The sequence below is a fragment of the Oncorhynchus kisutch genome, linkage group LG27 (genome assembly GCF_002021735.2).
Source record: "Oncorhynchus kisutch isolate 150728-3 linkage group LG27, Okis_V2, whole genome shotgun sequence".
NCBI lineage: Eukaryota > Metazoa > Chordata > Actinopteri > Salmoniformes > Salmonidae > Oncorhynchus > Oncorhynchus kisutch.
Window position 1 is genome coordinate 35,876,698 of NC_034200.2, and position 19,985 is coordinate 35,896,682.

Here is a 19,985-nt window from a genome sequence, read left to right on the forward strand (position 1 = left end):
GGGCATAGCTGACACCCTGCAGCCCCAGTAAGGCAGGGGAAATAAAAGCTCTGGGGGCATAGCTGACACCCTGCAGCCCCTGCAAGGTGGGAGGCCCACGAGCTCTGGGGGCCCATGTGCCTGTCATCTAACACCTATGTCTAAATGTTATGTATGTTTTTAAATCATTTTGACAGTAACCCTCCTTTTTAATTTCCACATGTAGCAAGCAACGTGTTTGTGTTGTCCAATCTACATTGGTAGACAGACAGTACATGTGTCTAATTAGCCTATTTCTCAGCGGTGTTGGCGGCAGTCCGCCTCTGCCTCTTCACCTAATTGGCTATCAAGTTAAAACGAGTTATGTGAATTGGGTCAGACTCAGATAGGTAGTGAGTGCCTTGTTCCAGATGGATAAACAAAAGGCAAGACCAAGTGGTGCAGAAAAAAACACAGCGTGATCAAGCTTGTGCCAAATTTCCAAAGATCAGCAAAGCTACCAACTTGTCCTTGACTGACGGAACACTTATCGCAGGTGGAAGCTAGTAGGACTACTGACGAGGCAGCTGGCACTAGCAGGTGGAAGCTAGTAGGACTACTGACGAGGCAGCTGGCACTAGCAGGTGGAAGCTAGAAGGACTACTGACACAGCAGCTGGCACTAGCAGGTGGAAGCTAGTAGGACTACCGACGAGGCAGCTGGCACTAGCAGATGGAAGCTAGTAGGACTACCGACGAGGCAGCTGGCACTAGCAGGTGGAAGCTAGTAGGACTACCGACGAGGCAGCTGGCACTAGTAGGTGGAAGCTAGTAGGACTACTGACGCAGCAGCTGGCACTAGCAGCCTTCGTGTCCGACAGAGACCTTATTGCCCGGCAATGACAGTGGCCTTGCTCTTCCTCTTCTTCCTCCCCTCCAGAATAGTGACAGTTCCTCTAGTGAGAGTGATAAGCTGGTGCAGTGTTGCCAACTCCTCAGAAAGGAAAGTAGCTATTGGCTGTCCTAAAAGTCACTAGAAGTCACTAAATGATGTCATCACCTAATTTGCACAATCAAGCTCCTTTAATTAAAGCTGATGCCTATTATCTACTACTCATGAAAATGGGTGCTTAAACACAATTATTGCTTGAGTGCAAACCATTAGGTTACCACTATGATAAATATCACTACTGGATAGCACCATCCCAAAGGTAGGCCGTCATTGTAAATAAAAATGTGTTCTTAACTGATAAAATAGATGAATAAAGGTTAAAAAAATTATAATAAAATACTCCAGTCTCCTTTTCACCTCATTGAACACCAGATGTACTTATTAACAAAAGGCACATCTCAATAGGTATCCCAGGTAACCTCCTCTTTTGTTCTCTATTGTTCCTCAAGCAATGAGGAGGCTGATGACATCACATCTGACAACTCCTTGAAGTTTGCAGTTGTTTCTGAAAAACAACATTTTTGCTAAAAAATGTATAGTTTTGTATTGTTACTTGGGATATCGCTTTTCAACAGGAAAAGTGAATGAATTGCTGGAAGACGTCTTTAAAGCAAGCCCGGAATGACCCTTCAATCAACGGATCTATCTGCCTTAATGCTGCTGCCCTCTTGTGGCAAATGTAGAATACCACAAGCTACTTGTGCTCATTATGCCAAATAGGCTGCGCTTGCAGCCGGTTTGGGTTCCGTGTAACCTTGACAATCATTACATAACTACACATAAGAGATAAGACACAAGACATAAAATGTTTTCTTCTTCTCCAAAATCACCTTTTAATCCACAATTGTTGCGGCATCATGCAGATGATAACATGTTGTTCCATTTTAGACCGTAACATAGCTTTGAATATGATCATGTCCTGTAAATCTTTGTTTATATAGTGTCTTCTTTACAGTGCTCAGACATTGTGTTCTGTGACAGAAAAAAATACTGTGTGAATCCATTAAATATATACATTGAGAAAGACAGAGGGAGGGGTAGACTGAGAGAAAGAGACAAACAGACACGCTTTCCACCCAAAGATAGGCATATACAGTACATAGATACAATGATTTGCATTTACACAGCGCTTCCTCGCAGGTCTCCAATCGCTTGTGTGTGTGTGTGTGTGTGTGTGTGTGTGTGTGTGTGTGTGTGTGTGTGTGTGTGTGTGTGTGTGTGTGTGTGTGTGTGTGTGTGTGTGTGTGTGTGTGTGTGTGTGTGTGTGTGTGTGTGTGTGTGTGTGTGTGTGTGTGTGTGTGTGTGAGTGTGTGTGTGTAAACAGAGTAAACAGACACACAGACATGCAGCCGGACAGACAGACGGCACACCACTGGGTTGTGGTCAGACCACACCACACACACACACCTATCTACAGTTCCCTATTATAATATTATAATATCAAATTGTGGTCCCAAGACGAAAAGGATTCTAAATTACATGTAATTGTAGAGGGCATCTGGGTTCGACAGTGTTTCACTGGGGTTGACTATGTGATGTGATGTGATGTGATGTTGAGGAATAATTATTTGTTCTGTTTTCAGATGAGAGGGTCAACTTAAAACATGGTTGTATTGACAGTGGATGACTGATGGTTAAATACTGATTGAGGCTAACTCCTAACAGTTGATCCAACCCTTGGCACTAAAGCCCTGATCTAGGTTCAGTTTACCACATCTAAGCTCCAATCTAGACCATCTGAATAGAAAATAAGATCTGAGCCTAGATCAACACTAGAGCACTGGGTCAGACAACAAAAGCCGACTAATAGAAGGGTCTGATGGCCGTTAGGTTGGTGAGTCATGAAAAGACTCTTGCTAGAATGACATAATGAAAGAGAAGACAAAGATATGCGCCATTTTAAACAGGGGTGGACTACTCCAGTCCTCGGGGGCCTGAGTGTTACACCATCCCTAGGTGTTACACTTTTCCCCCCATCACTAGAAAACACCGCTGATTTAAACTCATTTCTTTTTTAACTGAAGATCATGATTAGTTGATTATTGGTGTCAGAGGTGTTAGTTGGGTTCAGGGGCAAACGTATGACCACCAATCAGGCCCCCGAGGATTGGAGTTGCCCAGTACTAGAGTAAACATAGAAGTAAACAAGGGAACTAGATGTTCCATTAAATTTGGCACGATTAACGCTTTTTCCAGGAGATAAGTTGAATATTGATGACATCACTACCCTATCCTTTTGATCCAATCGCACACCGATCTCTCACCCCCTACCATCACAGATGTAGGATCTTAATTTGAGCCAGTTTGCTATAGCAGGGAGATAATCCTGCAGCAACAGGAAATGTGACTTATTATGTGGATTATAATGAATGGAATTTTTGTATGGCTGGATACGTTTTTCGTTATGGCAAATCAAATCAGAAATTTCAAAGTGGAAATGACAAACTTTAGAAACCTTTGTTAATATTTCCTGCTAAATTCTCAGCAACGAAAGACTGATCAAATTAAGATCCTACATTTGTAGGCACTAGATTAGGCCCTTTTTGGGTGTGATGCACTGTAGATCTGAAAGGAATGGATTGGCATCAGCTATGATATGATAATTGCTTCATCTAGCACTCTTGCTATGCTTACACATATCCAACCCTATCAGAAATACAAGATGAAGTCAACAAGAGCCCAAGAGAAGGGTATTCAAATCTGGGATTCAGGGTTCACAGAACTGCTGGTTTTAATCCTTCCCCGTCCTGCCTAGCTAGAGACTGACCTGTAACAACAGGTGAGTAGATTATCTGGCCAATCAATGAACTACCAAGGTGATGTGAAAAAGACCAGATTTGAATGTCCCTCGCCTAGTATCTGGAGTGAGGGTGGAGGGATTGGTTTGGAATTAGGCCCATCTTAATCTACCAGGAATCTTCCGGGAGGAGTAAGAACCACATTTCTCCACACTAGCCTCCTCCTCACTACTCCCTACTACTCTTTGACTGTGATTCGGAAGGTGACACGGCCCAGGAACTTGTCTCGGTCGTCGTTGTTGCGCAGGTCGGATCCCTCAATCCGGCATTCAATTGTCAGCTCCGTGTTGTAGTCCTCCTTGTTCAGCAACAGCTTAACAGCAACCACCGGCTGCACATACCTCTCCTGTAGACAGAGAGTAAAGGGTGAGAAGAAGAGAGGTGGGAGGGAGTAGAAAGAGAGAGAGAAAGGAGAAGGGAGAGAGAGAAAAATAGGGAGTGGAATAGGGTAGGAAAGAAAAGAAGTACAAAGGAGTGGAAGCAAAAAAAGACATGCAACATGGATGGTTGAATATCTCACCAACATGGACGGTTGAATATCTCATCAACATGGACTGTTGAATATCTCATCAACATGGACGGTTGAATATCTCATCAACATGGACGGTTGAATATCTCATCAACATGGACTTTTGAATATCTCATCAACATGGACTGTTGAATATCTCACCAACATGGACTGTTGACTATCTCATCAACATGGACTTTTGAATATCTCATCAACATGAACTGTTGAATATCTCATCAACATGGACTGTTGAATATCTCACCAACATGGACTGTTGACTATCTCATCAACATGGACTTTTGAATATCTCATCAACATGGACTGTTGAATATCTCATCAACATGGACTGTTGAATATCTCACCAACATGGACTGTTGAATATCTCACCAACATGGACTGTTGAATATCTCACCAACATGGACGGTTGAATATCTCACCAACATGGACTGTTGAATATCTCACCAACATGGACTGTTGAATATCTCATCAACATGGACTGTTGAATATCTCATCAACATGGACGGTTGAATATCTCATCAACATGGACTGGTGAATATCTCATCAACATGGACTGTTGAATATCTCATCAACATGGACGGTTGAATATCTCACCAACATGGACGGTTGAATATCTCACCAACATGGACTGTTGAATATCTCATCAACATGGACTGTTGAATATCTCATCAACATGGACTGTTGAATATCTCACCAACATGGACTGTTGAATATCTCATCAACATGGACTTTTGAATATCTCATCAACATGGACTGTTGAATATCTCATCAACATGGACTGTTGAATATCTCATCAACATGGACTTTTGAATATCTCATCAACATGGACTGTTGAATATCTCATCAACATGGACTGTTGAATATCTCATCAACATGGACTGTTGAATATCTCACCAACATGGACGGTTGAATATCTCACACGTCCATCCAACAGTATTCCAAATTCTTGCATCATTGTACAATAATGCTTTTCCATCAAGCACCAAGAAACCAGCATGACAAGACATCAGAAATGGACAAATATTGACCTTTGACCCAAACTTACATGAAGTTTGTTGCCGTAGTAAGGGAAATACATTTTATCGAAGTGTCCCTCACTTGGGAAGTACTGCATCTGTATGGGGTTGTCCCTCTGAAGGGGAAAAGGAGGAAGAGGTATAATGGTCAAAAGCAAGAATATGTCTATCCTATCCAAACAGACCGTTAGGCTAAGGACTTCATCTGAAAGGGTTGGATAGCTATCAGAGGAGGCTGGTGGGAGGAGCTTTAGGAAGACGGCCTCCTCTTACATAGTAGGTATTATGGTAATAGCTCCACTGGTGGGAGGAGCTTTAGGAAGACGGCCTCCTCTGATAGGTATACATAGTAGGTATTATGGTAATAGCTACAAGCTACTCTTTGCCCTCTACTATGTGGCAAATTTTGCCATATTGCTCACACCTATCCAATCTTTTCAGATCTTCACAAGTCCATATGAGTATGTAAGAATAATACATTATTTAAGAATTGGAAATATTCCTTGTGCTGCATACGCTGTACTGTAACGCCATTAGCTGTTACATTAAGCAACAGCTTCTCTTTCTGGGGTCTGTGAGAGATCACACTCAATGGCCAGGTCTTATAATATTAACACTGGAACATTCTAAAAGGTTTGATTATAACACTGGAACATTCTAAAAGGTTTGATTATAACACTGGAACATTCTAAAAGGTTTGATTATAACACTGGAACATTCTAAAAGGTTTGATTATAACACTAGAACATTCTAAAAGGTTTGATTATAACACTGGAACATTCTAAAAGGTTTGATTATAACACTGGAACATTCTAAAAGGTTTGTTAATAACACTGGAACATTCTAAAAGGTTTGATTATAACACTGGAACATTCTAAAAGGTTTGATTATAACACTGGAACATTCTAAAAGGTTTGATTATAACACTGGAACATTCTAAAAGGTTTGATTATAACACTGGAACATTCTAAAAGGTTTGATTATAACACTGGAACATTCTAAAAGGTTTGATTATAACACTGGAACATTCTAAAAGGTTTGATTATAACACTGGAACATTCTAAAAGGTTTGTTAATAACACTGGAACATTCTAAAAGGTTTGATTATAACACTGGAACATTCTAAAAGGTTTGATTATAACACTGGAACATTCTAAAAGGTTTGATTATAACACTGGAACATTCTAAAAGGTTTGATTATAACACTGGTACATTCTAAAATGTTTGATTATAACACTGGAACATTCTAAAAGGTTTGATTATAACACTGGAACATTCTAAAAGGTTTGATTATAACACTGGAACATTCTAAAAGGTTTGATTATAACACTGGAACATTCTAAAAGGTTTGATTATAACACTGGAACATTCTAAAAGGTTTGATTATAACACTGGAACATTCTAAAAGGTTTGATTATAACACCGGAACGTTCTATACAGTTTGATTATAACAAATCAAATCAAAGTAAATTTGTCACGTGCACCGAATACAACAGGTGTTGTACCGTGAAATGCTTACTTACAGGCTCTAACCAACAGTGCAAATAAAGTATTAGGTGAACAATAGGTAAGTAAAGAAATAAAAGCAACAGTAAAAAGGCAGTGAAAAATAACAGCAGCGAGGCTAAATACAGTAGAGAGGCTATATACGGTAGAGAGGCTATATACAGTAGAGAGGCTATATACAGTAGTGAGACTATATACAGTAGAGAGGCTATATACAGTAGAGAGGCTATATACAGTAGAGAGGCTATATACGGTAGAGAGGCTATATACAGTAGAGAGGCTATATACAGTAGAGAGGCTATATACAGTAGAGAGGCTATATACAGTAGTGAGACTATATATAGTAGAAAGGCTATAACAGTAGAGAGGCTATATACAGTAGAGAGGCTATATACGGTAGAGAGGCTATATACAGTAGAGAGGCTATATACAGTAGTGAGACTATATACAGTAGAGAGGCTATATACAGTAGAGAGGCTATATACAGTAGAGAGGCTATATACAGTAGCGAGACTATATACAGTAGAGACGCTATATACAGTAGAGAGGTTATATACAGTAGAGAGGTTATATACAGTAGTGAGGCTATATACAGTAGAGAGGCTATATACAGTAGAGAGGCTATAACAGTAGAGAGGCTATATATAGTAGAAAGGCTATAACAGTAGAGAGGCTATATACAGTAGTGAGGCTATATACAGTAGAGAGGCTATATACAGTAGAGAGGCTATAACAGTAGAGAGGCTTTATACAGTAGAGAGGCTATATACAGTAGAGAGGCTATATACAGTAGAGAGGCTATATACAGTAGAGAGGCTATATACAGTTGAGAGGCTATATACAGTAGTGAGGCTATATACAGTAGAGAGGCTATATACAGTAGAGAGGCTATATACAGTAGAGAGGCTATATACAGTAGAGAGGCTATATACAGTAGAGAGGCTATATACAGTAGCTAGGCTATATACTGTAGAGAGGCTATATACAGTAGAGAGGCTATATACAGTAGTGAGACTATATACAGTAGAGAGGCTATATACAGTAGAGAGGCTATATACAGTAGAGAGGCTATATACAGTAGCGGGACTATATACAGTAGAGAGGCTATATACAGTAGAGAGGTTATATACAGTAGAGAGGTTATATACAGTAGTGAGGCTATATACAGTAGAGAGGCTATATACAGTAGAGAGGCTATAACAGTAGAGAGGCTATATATAGTAGAAAGGCTATAACAGTAGAGAGGCTATATACAGTAGTGAGGCTATATACAGTAGAGAGGCTATATACAGTAGAGAGGCTATATACAGTAGAGAGGCTATATACAGTTGAGAGGCTATATACAGTAGTGAGGCTATATACAGTAGAGAGGCTATATACAGTAGAGAGGCTATATACAGTAGAGGGGCTATATACAATAGAGAGGCTATATACAGTAGAGAGTCTATATACATTAGAGAGGCTATATACAGTAGAGAGGCTATATACAGTAGAGAGGTTATATACAGTAGAGAGGCTATATACAGTAGTGAGGTTATAACAGTAGTAGTGAGGTTATAACAGTAGTGACAGTAGTGAGGTTATAACAGTAGTCAGTAGTTATAACAGTTAGTCATGCTAATTGAGGTAGTATGTACATGTAGATATGGTTAAAGTGACTATGCATATATGATGAACAGAGAGTAGCAGTAGCGTAAAAGAGGGGTTGGTGGGTGGAGGGACACAATGCAGATAGCCCGGTTAGCCAATGTGCGGGGGCACTAGTTGGTCGGGCCAATGGAGGTAGTATGTACAGTGCCTTGCGAAAGTATTCGGCCCCCTTGAACTTTGCGATCTTTTGCCACATTTCAGGCTTCAAACATAAAGATATAAAACAGTATTTTTTTGTGAAGAATCAACAACAAGTGGGACACAATCATGAAGTGGAACGACATAAATTGGATATTTCAAACTTTTTTAACAAATCAAAAACTGAAGAATTGGGCGTGCAAAATTATTCAGCCCCTTTACTTTCAGTGCAGCAAACTCTCTCCAGAAGTTCAGTGAGGATCTCTGAATGATCCAATGTTGACCTAAATGACTAATGATGATAAATACAATCCACCTGTGTGTAATCAAGTCTCCGTATAAATGCACCTGCACTGTGATAGTCTCAGAGGTCCGTTAAAAGCGCAGAGAGCATCATGAAGAACAAGGAACACACCAGGCAGGTCCGAGATACTGTTGTGAAGAAGTTTAAAGCCGGATTTGGATACAAAAAGATTTCCCAAGCTTTAAACATCCCAAGGAGCACTGTGCAAGCGATAATATTGAAATGGAAGGAGTATCAGACCACTGCAAATCTACCAAGACCTGGCCGTCCCTCTAAACTTTCAGCTCATACAAGGAGAAGACTGATCAGAGATGCAGCCAAGAGGCCCATGATCACTCTGGATGAACTGCAGAGATCTACAGCTGAGGTGGGAGACTCTGTCCATAGGACAACAATCAGTCGTATATTGCACAAATCTGGCCTTTATGGAAGAGTGGCAAGAAGAAAGCCATTTCTTAAAGATATCCATAAAAAGTGTTGTTTAAAGTTTACCACAAGCCACCTGGGAGACACACCAAACATGTGGAAGAAGGTGCTCTGGTCAGATGAAACCAAAATTGACCTTTTTGGCAACAATGCAAAACGTTATGTTTGGCGTAAAAGCAACACAGCTCATCACCCTAAAAACACCATCCCCACTGTCAAACATGGTGGTGGCAGCATCATGGTTTGGGCCTGCTTTTCTTCAGCAGGGACAGGGAAGATGGTTAAAATTGATGGGAAGATGGATGGAGCCAAATACAGGACCATTCTGCAAAAGACCTGAGACTGGGACGGAGATTTGTCTTCCAACAAGACAATGATCCAAAACATAAAGCAAAATCTACAATGGAATGGTTCAAAAATAAACATATCCAGGTGTTAGAATGGCCAAGTCAAAGTCCAGACCTGAATCCAATCGAGAATCTGTGGAAAGATCTGAAAACTGCTGTTCACAAATGCTCTCCATCCAACCTCACTGAGCTCGAGCTGTTTTGCAAGGAGGAATGGGAAAAGATTTCAGTCTCTCGATGTGCAAAACTGATAGAGACATACCCCAAGCGACTTACAGCTGTAATCGCAGCAAAAGGTGGCGCTACAAAGTATTAACTTAAGGGGGCTGAATAATTTTGCACGCCCAATTTTTCAGTTTTTGATTTGTTAAAAAAGTTTGAAATATCCAATAAATATAGTTCCACTTCATGATTGTGTCCCACTTGTTGTTGATTCTTCACAAAAAAATACAGTTTTATATCTTTATGTTTGAAGCCTGAAATGTGGCAAAAGGTCGCAAAGTTCAAGGGGGCCGAATACTTTCGCAAGGCACTGTACATGAATGTATAGTTCTAGTGACTATGCATATATGGTAAACAGAGAGTAGCAGCAGCGTAAAAGAGGGGTTGGGGGGGGGAGGGCACAATGCAAATAATCAGTGTAGCTGTTGAAAGGTTCTATAAGGTTCCTATTATAACACCAGTATACTGCGTCACACAGGACCACAATATGGAAAAGAGACTGGGATTACAAAACAACCCTGTAAATCCTTTCCACGTTGTAATAGCTTGGAAAATAAAATGAGACATTTACACATCGCTAAGCTTACCCTAAAGCTTCGACTGAAAGCAGAAAAACAAACATCCAACCAAATCAGGAAAAAGGTACACACAAATATCAACATAAACATTAAATAACATAAAATGCTATAAATGTAACCAGATTGTTCTTCAAAAACACACATACTGAAATCCTGATGACATTTACCTTTGCTGTGCAGTTGACATAGGGATCTCCACGCGGCTTCAGCCCAATGATCTGTGAATGGAAAACGAATTAACCAATCAACCAATCAGAGTGTCGAAATAAGACATAGGCACATTAAAACCATTATTATGTGGTCTACTCTGAGTAATCCAATGATATAGAAACACAGACAAGGATAAGACTGTAAAACACACTAATAGAGAATGACAACAAAGAGAAGCAAATAAAAATAACTAAATTGAGGAGAAGGAAAGAAATCCACTATGGGCTAATGTCACCTACTGATTCATGTCACCTACTGATTCATGTCACCTACTGATTCATGTCACCTACTGATTCATGTCACCTACTGATTCATGTCACCTACTGATTCATGTCACCTACTGATTCATGTCACCTACTGATTCATGTCACCTACTGATTCATGTCACCTATTGATTCATGTCACCTACTGAGACATGTCACCTACTGATTCATGTCACCTACTGATTCATGTCACCTACTGATTCATGTCACCTACTGATTCATGTCACCTACTGATTCATGTCACCTACTGATTCATGCCACCTACTGATTCATGTCACCTACTGATTCATGTCACCTACTGATTCATGTCACCTACTGATTCATGTCACCTACTGATTCATGTCACCTACTGATTCATGTCACCTACTGATTCATGTCACCTACTGATCATGTCACCTACTGATTCATGTCACCTACTGATTCATGTCACCTACTGATTCATGTCACCTACTGATTCATGTCACCTATTGATTCATGTCACCTACTGATTCATGTCACCTACTGATTCATGTCACCTACTGATTCATGTCACCTATTGATTCATGTCACCTACTGATTCATGTCACCTACTGATACATGTCACCTACTGATTCATGTCACCTACTGAGTCATGTCACCTACTGATTCATGTCACCTACTGATACATGTCACCTACTGATTCATGTCACCTACTGAGACATGTCACCTACTGATTCATGTCACCTACTGAGTCATGTCACCTACTGATACATGTCACCTACTGAGACATGTCACCTACTGATACATGTCACCTACTGATTCATGTCACCTACTGATTCATGTCACCTACTGATTCATGTCACCTATTGATTCATGTCACCTACTGATTCATGTCACCTACTGATACATGTCACCTACTGATTCATGTCACCTACTGATTCATGTCACCTACTGATACATGTCACCTACTGATTCATGTCACCTACTGATTCATGTCACCTACTGATTCATGTCACCTACTGATACATGTCACCTACTGATTCATGTCACCTACTGATTCATGTCACCTACTGATTCATGTCACCTACTGATACGTACAATAGCTCGAGGCTCTTGTGAATGTGTCGACTGAAAAATGTATTTGTATTGACTTCAATTACATGCATCCAAGGAAAGAGTCTTGGCTTTGTCCCAATTCTCTACCATTTTCCCAAAATGTGCACTTGCACACTCCCCATCAAGGATGGAACAATGGTAGAAACTCCAGCCAGCCAATACTTACACCAATCCAATGCTTTAATCCACGGCAGTGGGTAAGTACACACTTTGGAATGGCAAGATATTTTAGGGTCACAACCATGTATTTATAGACAAGAGGGAAAAGGAGGAAGTACCCTATTCATTTTGAGGAGGACACATGGTCTCCCCTCAGCGTAACCGAAGGTGGAGTCGGACAGGCCGGAGCAGCGGCTCAGAGAGCTCCTCTTGAACTGACAGGCCTTCCTCTGCTCGCCCACCTCTCCCTCTTGCTCAAAGTAGACCCCTGCCGTGCACGCCTCATTCCTCTCCTGCTCCGTGTCATTGTACTCTGAGAAAAGACAATTAACGACAGATTTCTTTTAATTTCTGTCGACAACCCAGACAGCAAAGTGCTTCATTTGACACATTTTGTTCGTTCATGCACAGATGATTGACACTCAAAGATTTTGATGTTTGTTCCTCGACTGCAGCTAGGTTGTTGAGATGAATAAGACATTGGCTACAAGAGAAACTCACCCCAGGCTGATATTTTGTATGTGTAATTGTTAACGTATCATTTCATGCTAGTTTTAACCATCCTCATATGCTTTGAAACATTGTTTCTCTGTATCTCTTATTGAAAAGAACATTTACAATTGAGAGAGAGAGAGACAGAGAGAGAGAAAGAGAGAAAGAGAGAGAGGGAGAAAGAGAGAAAGAGAGAGAGAGAGAAAGAGAAATAGAGAGAGAGAGAGAGAGAGAGAGAGAGAGAGAAAGAGTGAGAGAGCGAGCGAGAGAAAGAGAGAGAGAGAGAGAGAGAGAGAGAGAGAGAGAGAGAGAGAGAGAGAGAGAGAATGAAGGCAAGTTAGAGAGAGAGTGAGAGCGAGAGAGAGAGAGAGAGAGAAAGCGAGAGAGAGCGAGAGAGAGAGAGAGAGAGAGAGAGAGAGAGAGAGAGAGAGAGAGAGAGAGAGAGAGAGAGAGAGAGAGAGAGAAAGAATGAAGGCGAGTTAGAGAGAGAGCGAGAGAGAGAGAGAAGGGGCACAGATTTTGCAAGGAGACAAGATAAAAGACTAAAACTCACGTTGCAGGTAAGACTCTAAGGTCTGGACATACGTGCTGAACTGGAGAGGTTGTGATCTGTTAAACAGCATGTCCAATTGTTTTGGCCGGATGACCAACCCTAAGGGACAGAGAGTACAGTATGAGATCAAAACTACATGGTGAAACATAGTTAAATCCACTAACACAGAAATCAGGGTCACCAATGTTGTGTGGTAAACCCATTAACACTTCCTTTGAAATATACCTTCATAAGGCCTTCATAACACATTCACATCATACATACTACATTCATAACCCATACATACCACATTCATAACCCATACAAACACATTCACATCATACATACTACATTCATAACCCATACATACCACATTCATAACCCATACATACCACATTCATAACCCATACATACCACATTCATAACCCATACATACCACATTCATAACCCATACATACCACATTCATAACATACAAACACATTCATAACCCATACAAACACATTCATAACCCATACATACCACATTCATAACATACAAACACATTCATAACCCATACAAACACATTCATAACCCATACAAACACATTCATAACCCATACATACCACATTCATAACCCATACATACCACATTCATAACATACATAACACATTCATAACCCATACATAACACATTTATAACCCATATATACCACATTCATAACCCATACATAACACATTCATAACCCATACATAACACATTCATAACCCATATATACCACATTCATAACCCATACATACCACATTCATAACATACAAACACATTCATAACCCATACAAACAAATTCATAACCCATACATAACACATTCATAACCCATACAAACACATTCATAACCCATACATACCACAACCTGTACATAACACATTTGTAACCTATACATAACACATTCATAACCTGTACATAACACATTCATAACCTGTACATAACACATTCATAACCTGTACATAACACATTCATAACCTATACATAACCCGTTCATAACATATTCATAGGCAGCCTTTAAATAAAGTGTATAAAGAGTTTGGCCATTACCATGACAGTTCATACCAGAAATCCCATTATTCAACAGCAGCCGTATAGTATAGTGCCTACTGGGCAATATTGACCAATAGTAGTCCACAGGTTTCTCAGGTTTTAAAAAGTTGACTACCTACAGAATTTGGGCTCATAATCAACTAAATACAGCACTTCTTTGATATTAGTTTTCCCTCAGAATGACCCTGTGCTTTAAAAATCAATGGTTGATTGATTTATTGGTTGGTTGGTTGATTGGTTGGTTGATTTATTGGTTGGTTGATTGATTTATTGGTTGGGTGGTTGATTGATTGATTTATTGGTTGGTTGGTTGATTTATTTATTTATTGGTTGATTGATTTATTGGTTGGTTGATTGATTGATTGGTTGATTGAATAAATCATTTAAACTGTGGTGCTACTTACCTGGGTGTGGCACCCGGTCGCGGTACTTTGGCACATAGTCGTCTAGCGTCAGCAGCATGACCCAAATGGTGAGGACGAACATCCCAGCTAGGAACGCATAGAACACCAAGTAGAACAGGAGGATGAGGCCTGGGGGGGGAGAGAGGGGGGGGGGGGGGGGGGGGGGGAAGAGATTAGCACGACTCCAGACTGTGCTAGCCCTCAGAGCTAAAATCTAGGTCTACAAAAATCTGATCATACTAGGGTCGTTTGGTGAACTGCCTCTGGCATATTGGCTTATTAATGTGTTTTAGTCATTCATCCTTATTAATGTGTTTTAGTCATTCATCCTTATTAGTGTGTTTTACATCATTCATCCTTATTAATGTGTTTTAGTCATTCATCCTAATTAATGTGTTTTAGTCATTCATCCTTATTAATGTGTTTTAGTCATTCATCCTTATTAATGTGTTTTAGTCATTCATCCTTATTAATGTGTTTTAGTCATTCATCCTAATTAATGTGTTTTAGTCATTCATCCTTATTAATGTGTTTTAGTCATTCATCCTTATTAATGTGTTTTACATCATCCATCCAAGTAAACATTAGTAATTTCAATGAGGACGGCTTTCAATGTAAAGAACTGGATAAGTAAGCAAGGAGAGATGAGGAACAATTTCAAGCCTGAACATTATGTTGTGCAAAGGTATGCATTTTGTTTTCTTATGATGATAGGCAGTATAATCAAAGATGACAGAACAGCCTAGCAATTTGATTGACAGATCCAAGTCTGAACCCTTATGAAATGACAGGGCTGCCCATAGGTGCTGGGAACTGGGAACCCGCATAAGCTTTATGCTGTGTTCACGTCATTTGGAGAACTCAGAAATACGCCCTTCCTACTGGGGCTAGTACACATGAACGCCCCTCCAACTCGTAATTATGACTAGGAAACGGGGGTATGATCTCTTGACCCCGGTCTATCCCACATGATGAACTTTGACATCAGGCACCACTGAAAAATGGCAACAAAAATGACCGCGATTTGTGGCTGTCAATGGTCAGAATGGTTCTTGCGTTCCCTCTCGAGCTCCTAGCACGTGAATGCTCCAAGTCGTTCCTCCGAAGTAGACAAGTCGTTCTTCCGATCACTCTCACATGATGGGAATGCGGCATTACAAATAAATATCGATCCAGCGCATCCCCAATAATGAATAGATCATTCAAACCCTGCAGAAATGTTATATTTGTAATGTCTATTCATGTATATGAATGTTTATTGCTTAGCCAATATAATATTATATCGGGTGTAAGCATTCCATTGAACGAGGTGGGCTATAACATTCACCTAGACCTACCATGCAAACAGACAGTCAGGTTGTTCACCACACTCGGTCTACAGTCTACACAGTCAGGTTGTTCACCACACTATGTCTAATCAAATCAAATCAAATGTATTTATATAGCCCTTCGTACATCAGCTGATATCTCAAAGTGCTGAACAGAAACCCAGCCTAAAACCCCAAACAGCAAGCAATGCAGGTGTAGAATCACAGTGGCTAGGAAAAACTAGAAAGGCCAAAACCTAGGAAGAAACCTAGAGAGGAACCAGGCTATGTGGGGTGGCCAGTCCTCTTCTGGCTGTGCCGGGTAGAGATTATAACAGAACATGGCCAAGATGTTCAAATGTTCATAAATGACCAGCATGGTCGAATAATAAGTGGGTCACCACACTAGGTCTACAGTCTACACAGTCAGGTTGGTCACCACACTAGGTCTACAGTCTACACAGTCAGGTTGGTCACCACACTAGGTCTACAGTCTACACAGTCAGGTTGGTCACCACACTAGGTCTACAGTCTACACAGTCAGGTTGGTCACCACACTAGGTCTACAGTCTACACAGTCAGGTTGGTCACCACACTAGGTCTACAGTCTACACAGTCAGGTGGGTCACCACACTAGGTCTACAGTCTACACAGTCAGGTTGGTCACCACACTAGGTCTACAGTCTACACAGTCAGGTTGGTCACCACACTAGGTCTACAGTCTACACAGTCAGGTTGGTCACCACACTAGGTCTACAGTCTACACAGTCAGGTTGGTCACCACACTAGGTCTACAGTCTACACAGTCAGGTGGGTCACCACACTAGGTCTACAGTCTACACAGTCAGGTTGGTCACCACACTAGGTCTACAGTCTACACAGTCAGGTTGGTCACCACACTAGGTCTACAGTCTACACAGTCAGGTTGGTCACCACACTAGGTCTACAGTCTACACAGTCAGGTGGGTCACCACACTAGGTCTACAGTCTACACAGTCAGGTTGGTCACCACACTAGGTCTACAGTCTACACAGTCAGGTTGGTCACCACACTAGGTCTACAGTCTACACAGTCAGGTTGGTCACCACACTAGGTCTACAGTCTACACAGTCAGGTTGGTCACCACACTAGGTCTACAGTCTACACAGTCAGGTGGGTCACCACACTAGGTCTACAGTCTACACAGTCAGGTTGGTCACCACACTAGGTCTACAGTCTACACAGTCAGGTTGGTCACCACACTAGGTCTACAGTCTACACAGTCAGGTTGGTCACCACACTAGGTCTACAGTCTACACAGTCAGGTTGGTCACCACACTAGGTCTACAGTCTACACAGTCAGGTTGGTCACCACACTAGGTCTACAGTCTACACAGTCAGGTGGGTCACCACACTAGGTCTACAGTCTACACAGTCAGGTTGGTCACCACACTAGGTCTACAGTCTACACAGTCAGGTGGGTCACCCCACTAGGTCTACAGTCTACACAGTAGCACTGCCAGCAGCATACCACCCTGCATACCACCCTGCAGCATACCACCCTGCATACCACCCTGCAGCATACCACCCTGCATACCACCCTGCAGCATACCACCCTGCATACCACCCTGCAGCATACCACCCTGCATACCACTGCTGGCTTGCTTCTGAAGCTAAGCAGGGTTGGTCCTGGTCAGTCCCTGGATGAGAGACCAGATGCTGCTGGAAGTGGTGTTGGAGGGCCAGTAGGGGGCACTCTTTCCTCTTGTCTAAAAAATATCCCAGGGCAGTGATTGGGCACTGTGAAGGGTGCTGTCTTTCGGATGGGACGTTAAACGGGTGTCCTGACTCTGCAGTCATTAAAGATCCCATGGCACTTATTGTAGGGGTGTTAACCCCGGTGTCCTGGCTAAATTCCCAATCTGGCCCTCAAACCATCACTGTCACCTAATAATTCCCAGTTTACAATTGGCTCATTCATCCCCCATGTAACTATTCCCCAGGTCGTTGCTGCAAATGAGAACATGTTCTCAGTCAACTTACCTGGTAAATAACAGATAAATAAATACACAGTCAGGTTGGTCACCACACTAGGTCTACAGTCTACATAGTCCCCCCCCCACCCCCCATCCAGCCACTGAAAAACCCTCTTCCACTCTCCTCCGACATGTTCCCATCATGCACCGGCAGGGAAAGCCAATTGACCTTGACAAGTATGCTAATGTGGGCAGCCATGCTGCCTTTGCAGTGGGAGGAGGAGTTCTGACAGCGTGAGAGAGGAGCATCCCACAGCACTGCACAGGGTCAATACTTGCTGCTAGCTACCATATATAGAGCAAACTCGGCTCACCATCTTCAAAGAAACCATAGACTACTGCTTTTAAAATTGAGGAGAAAAATTAGAAATGAAATGAGTGGTCTGTTCCAGGGAATTCACAGGCACACACACACACACACACGCACGCACGCACACACACACACACACTGATGTACACTACACTGATGTACACTACAGAGCAGATATTTCTGATTTCTGAGAAGGGAGCAATCATTTAATTTATGATCTTAAGAATTAATATAATTTGCTTATAGCTTATCATACTAATTATAATTTTTACCAAAGCCTACACTACGTATACCCATCTTCTATCTCATATTTCAGTTGTAGCCTATAAGGCTACTTGTGGTCTCAATGGAAATACACTGAGTATTTGGCTGTTTATTCATACAGGTGGGCTAGTCTCATTTATCGGTCTTGAGCTTATCAGAGCTGAAATGGACAAGCTGTCTCTCTCTCTCTCTCTCTCTCACACACACACACACACACACACAATCACACACACACACACACACACACACACACACACACACACACACACACACACACACACACACACAGACCACACACATACATACATACAAAACCAACTAGACATAAATAGATTGTGATGATTGAGACCATGAATGCATAGGTGGATATTATATAATATTATTATCCGTTATTAGGCTATATGTGACATCAAAACTGAATAGCCTGCAATATGATAAATCATTAAAAAAATGTGGTTTTCGACTGTGGGCTATGACTCCAGGTTTTCTTACCCCAGCTCTTCGCTGTGCGCCCACAAAACTCCCCGGTCCTTGGGTTGAAGATGGAATCTTTCCAGTTTCCAGCATTCTCATCCTCTTTCGCCGTCGGTTTGACTTCGTTGCTTGCCATGGTGGAAATTTGTATTTTTCCTTATTAAAAATACGAGGAACAGCGGGCGATAGGATGAGGCGAAATCAGGGATGTAGGCGGTATGTGATTGGATCAGTGGTTGGAATGGAGTCCAGCGGCAGAGTGAGGCAAGATTGCGCTTTGTTAAAAAAAATATTTTAACAAATCTGTGACGTTTTCTGCAACTAGCGTCAGCCTCGCTCCGCTACTCAATGCGGTACGGGTACGGTTACAATAGAAGAACGGCTTGGACAGTGTAGCCTAGATTTGTAGACACTAACAAAAACGCTAGAATAAGGCGGCATTTATCCAGTTTTCCATTGCCCGGGAAAATGAGAGAATGGCGTACCTAACAAATGAGACGAAAACGGTACAGATTATGATGATGATGCCAATGATATTTAGACAGTAGACCTATGCTTCCTATACAGTAAATAGGCTATTCATATGATTCTGCTTGTGGTTGAAGTAGCTTAGCACACCTGAACATGCATTCATTTGGCTACAGATCAAAATGTGTGTGGTGTGTTGAGAATGAGCAACACATAGGGGATCAATCTATTATCGTGTGTGTGTGTGTGCGGGTGTGTGAGGACCCCCTAACACCACAATAGTTGAGACATACAGTACCAGTCAAAAGTTTGGACACACCTACACATTCAAGGGTTTTTCTTTATTTTTACTATTTTCTACATTGTAGACTAATAGTGAAGACATCAAAACTATTAAATACAACTTTTGGAATAATATAGTAACCAACAAAGTGTTAAACAAATCAAAATATATTTTATATTTTAGATTCTTCAAAGTAGCCAAAGTAGCCACCCTTTGCCTTGATGACAACTCTTGGCA

The 19,985-nt window shown here is 41.3% G+C and overlaps 1 protein-coding gene across 1 annotated transcript; it reads right to left on the reverse strand.

Moving 5' to 3' along the window:
• Positions 1-1,715: 1,715 nt before the first annotated feature.
• LOC109871845 (sodium/potassium-transporting ATPase subunit beta-3-like) lies at positions 1,716-19,653 on the reverse strand. Its single transcript, XM_031807179.1, has 7 exons — positions 19,016-19,653; positions 14,628-14,756; positions 13,172-13,270; positions 12,246-12,439; positions 10,588-10,638; positions 5,279-5,365; positions 1,716-4,053 (listed from the first exon to the last, which is right to left on the reverse strand). Exons 1-7 carry the CDS (start codon positions 19,131-19,133, stop codon positions 3,886-3,888), a joined length of 846 nt encoding a protein of 281 aa, XP_031663039.1. The 5' UTR covers positions 19,134-19,653; the 3' UTR covers positions 1,716-3,885.
• Between the last annotated feature and the right edge of the window lie 332 nt (positions 19,654-19,985).

What these genes read in the sequence shown, in the direction of transcription:
- LOC109871845 (XM_031807179.1), bottom strand. Translation starts at nt 19,133, where the DNA reads ATGGCAAGCAACGAAGTCAAACCGACGGCGAAAGAGGATGAGAATGCT. An exon ending in GCGCACAGCGAAGAGCTGGG is followed by an intron (nt 14,757 to 19,015) that starts GTAAGAAAACCT and finishes CTCCCCCCCCAG; the next exon opens with GCCTCATCCTCCTGTTCTAC. An exon ending in TCCTCCTCAAAATGAATAGG is followed by an intron (nt 10,639 to 12,245) that starts GTACTTCCTCCT and finishes TTCCATTCACAG; the next exon opens with ATCATTGGGCTGAAGCCGCG.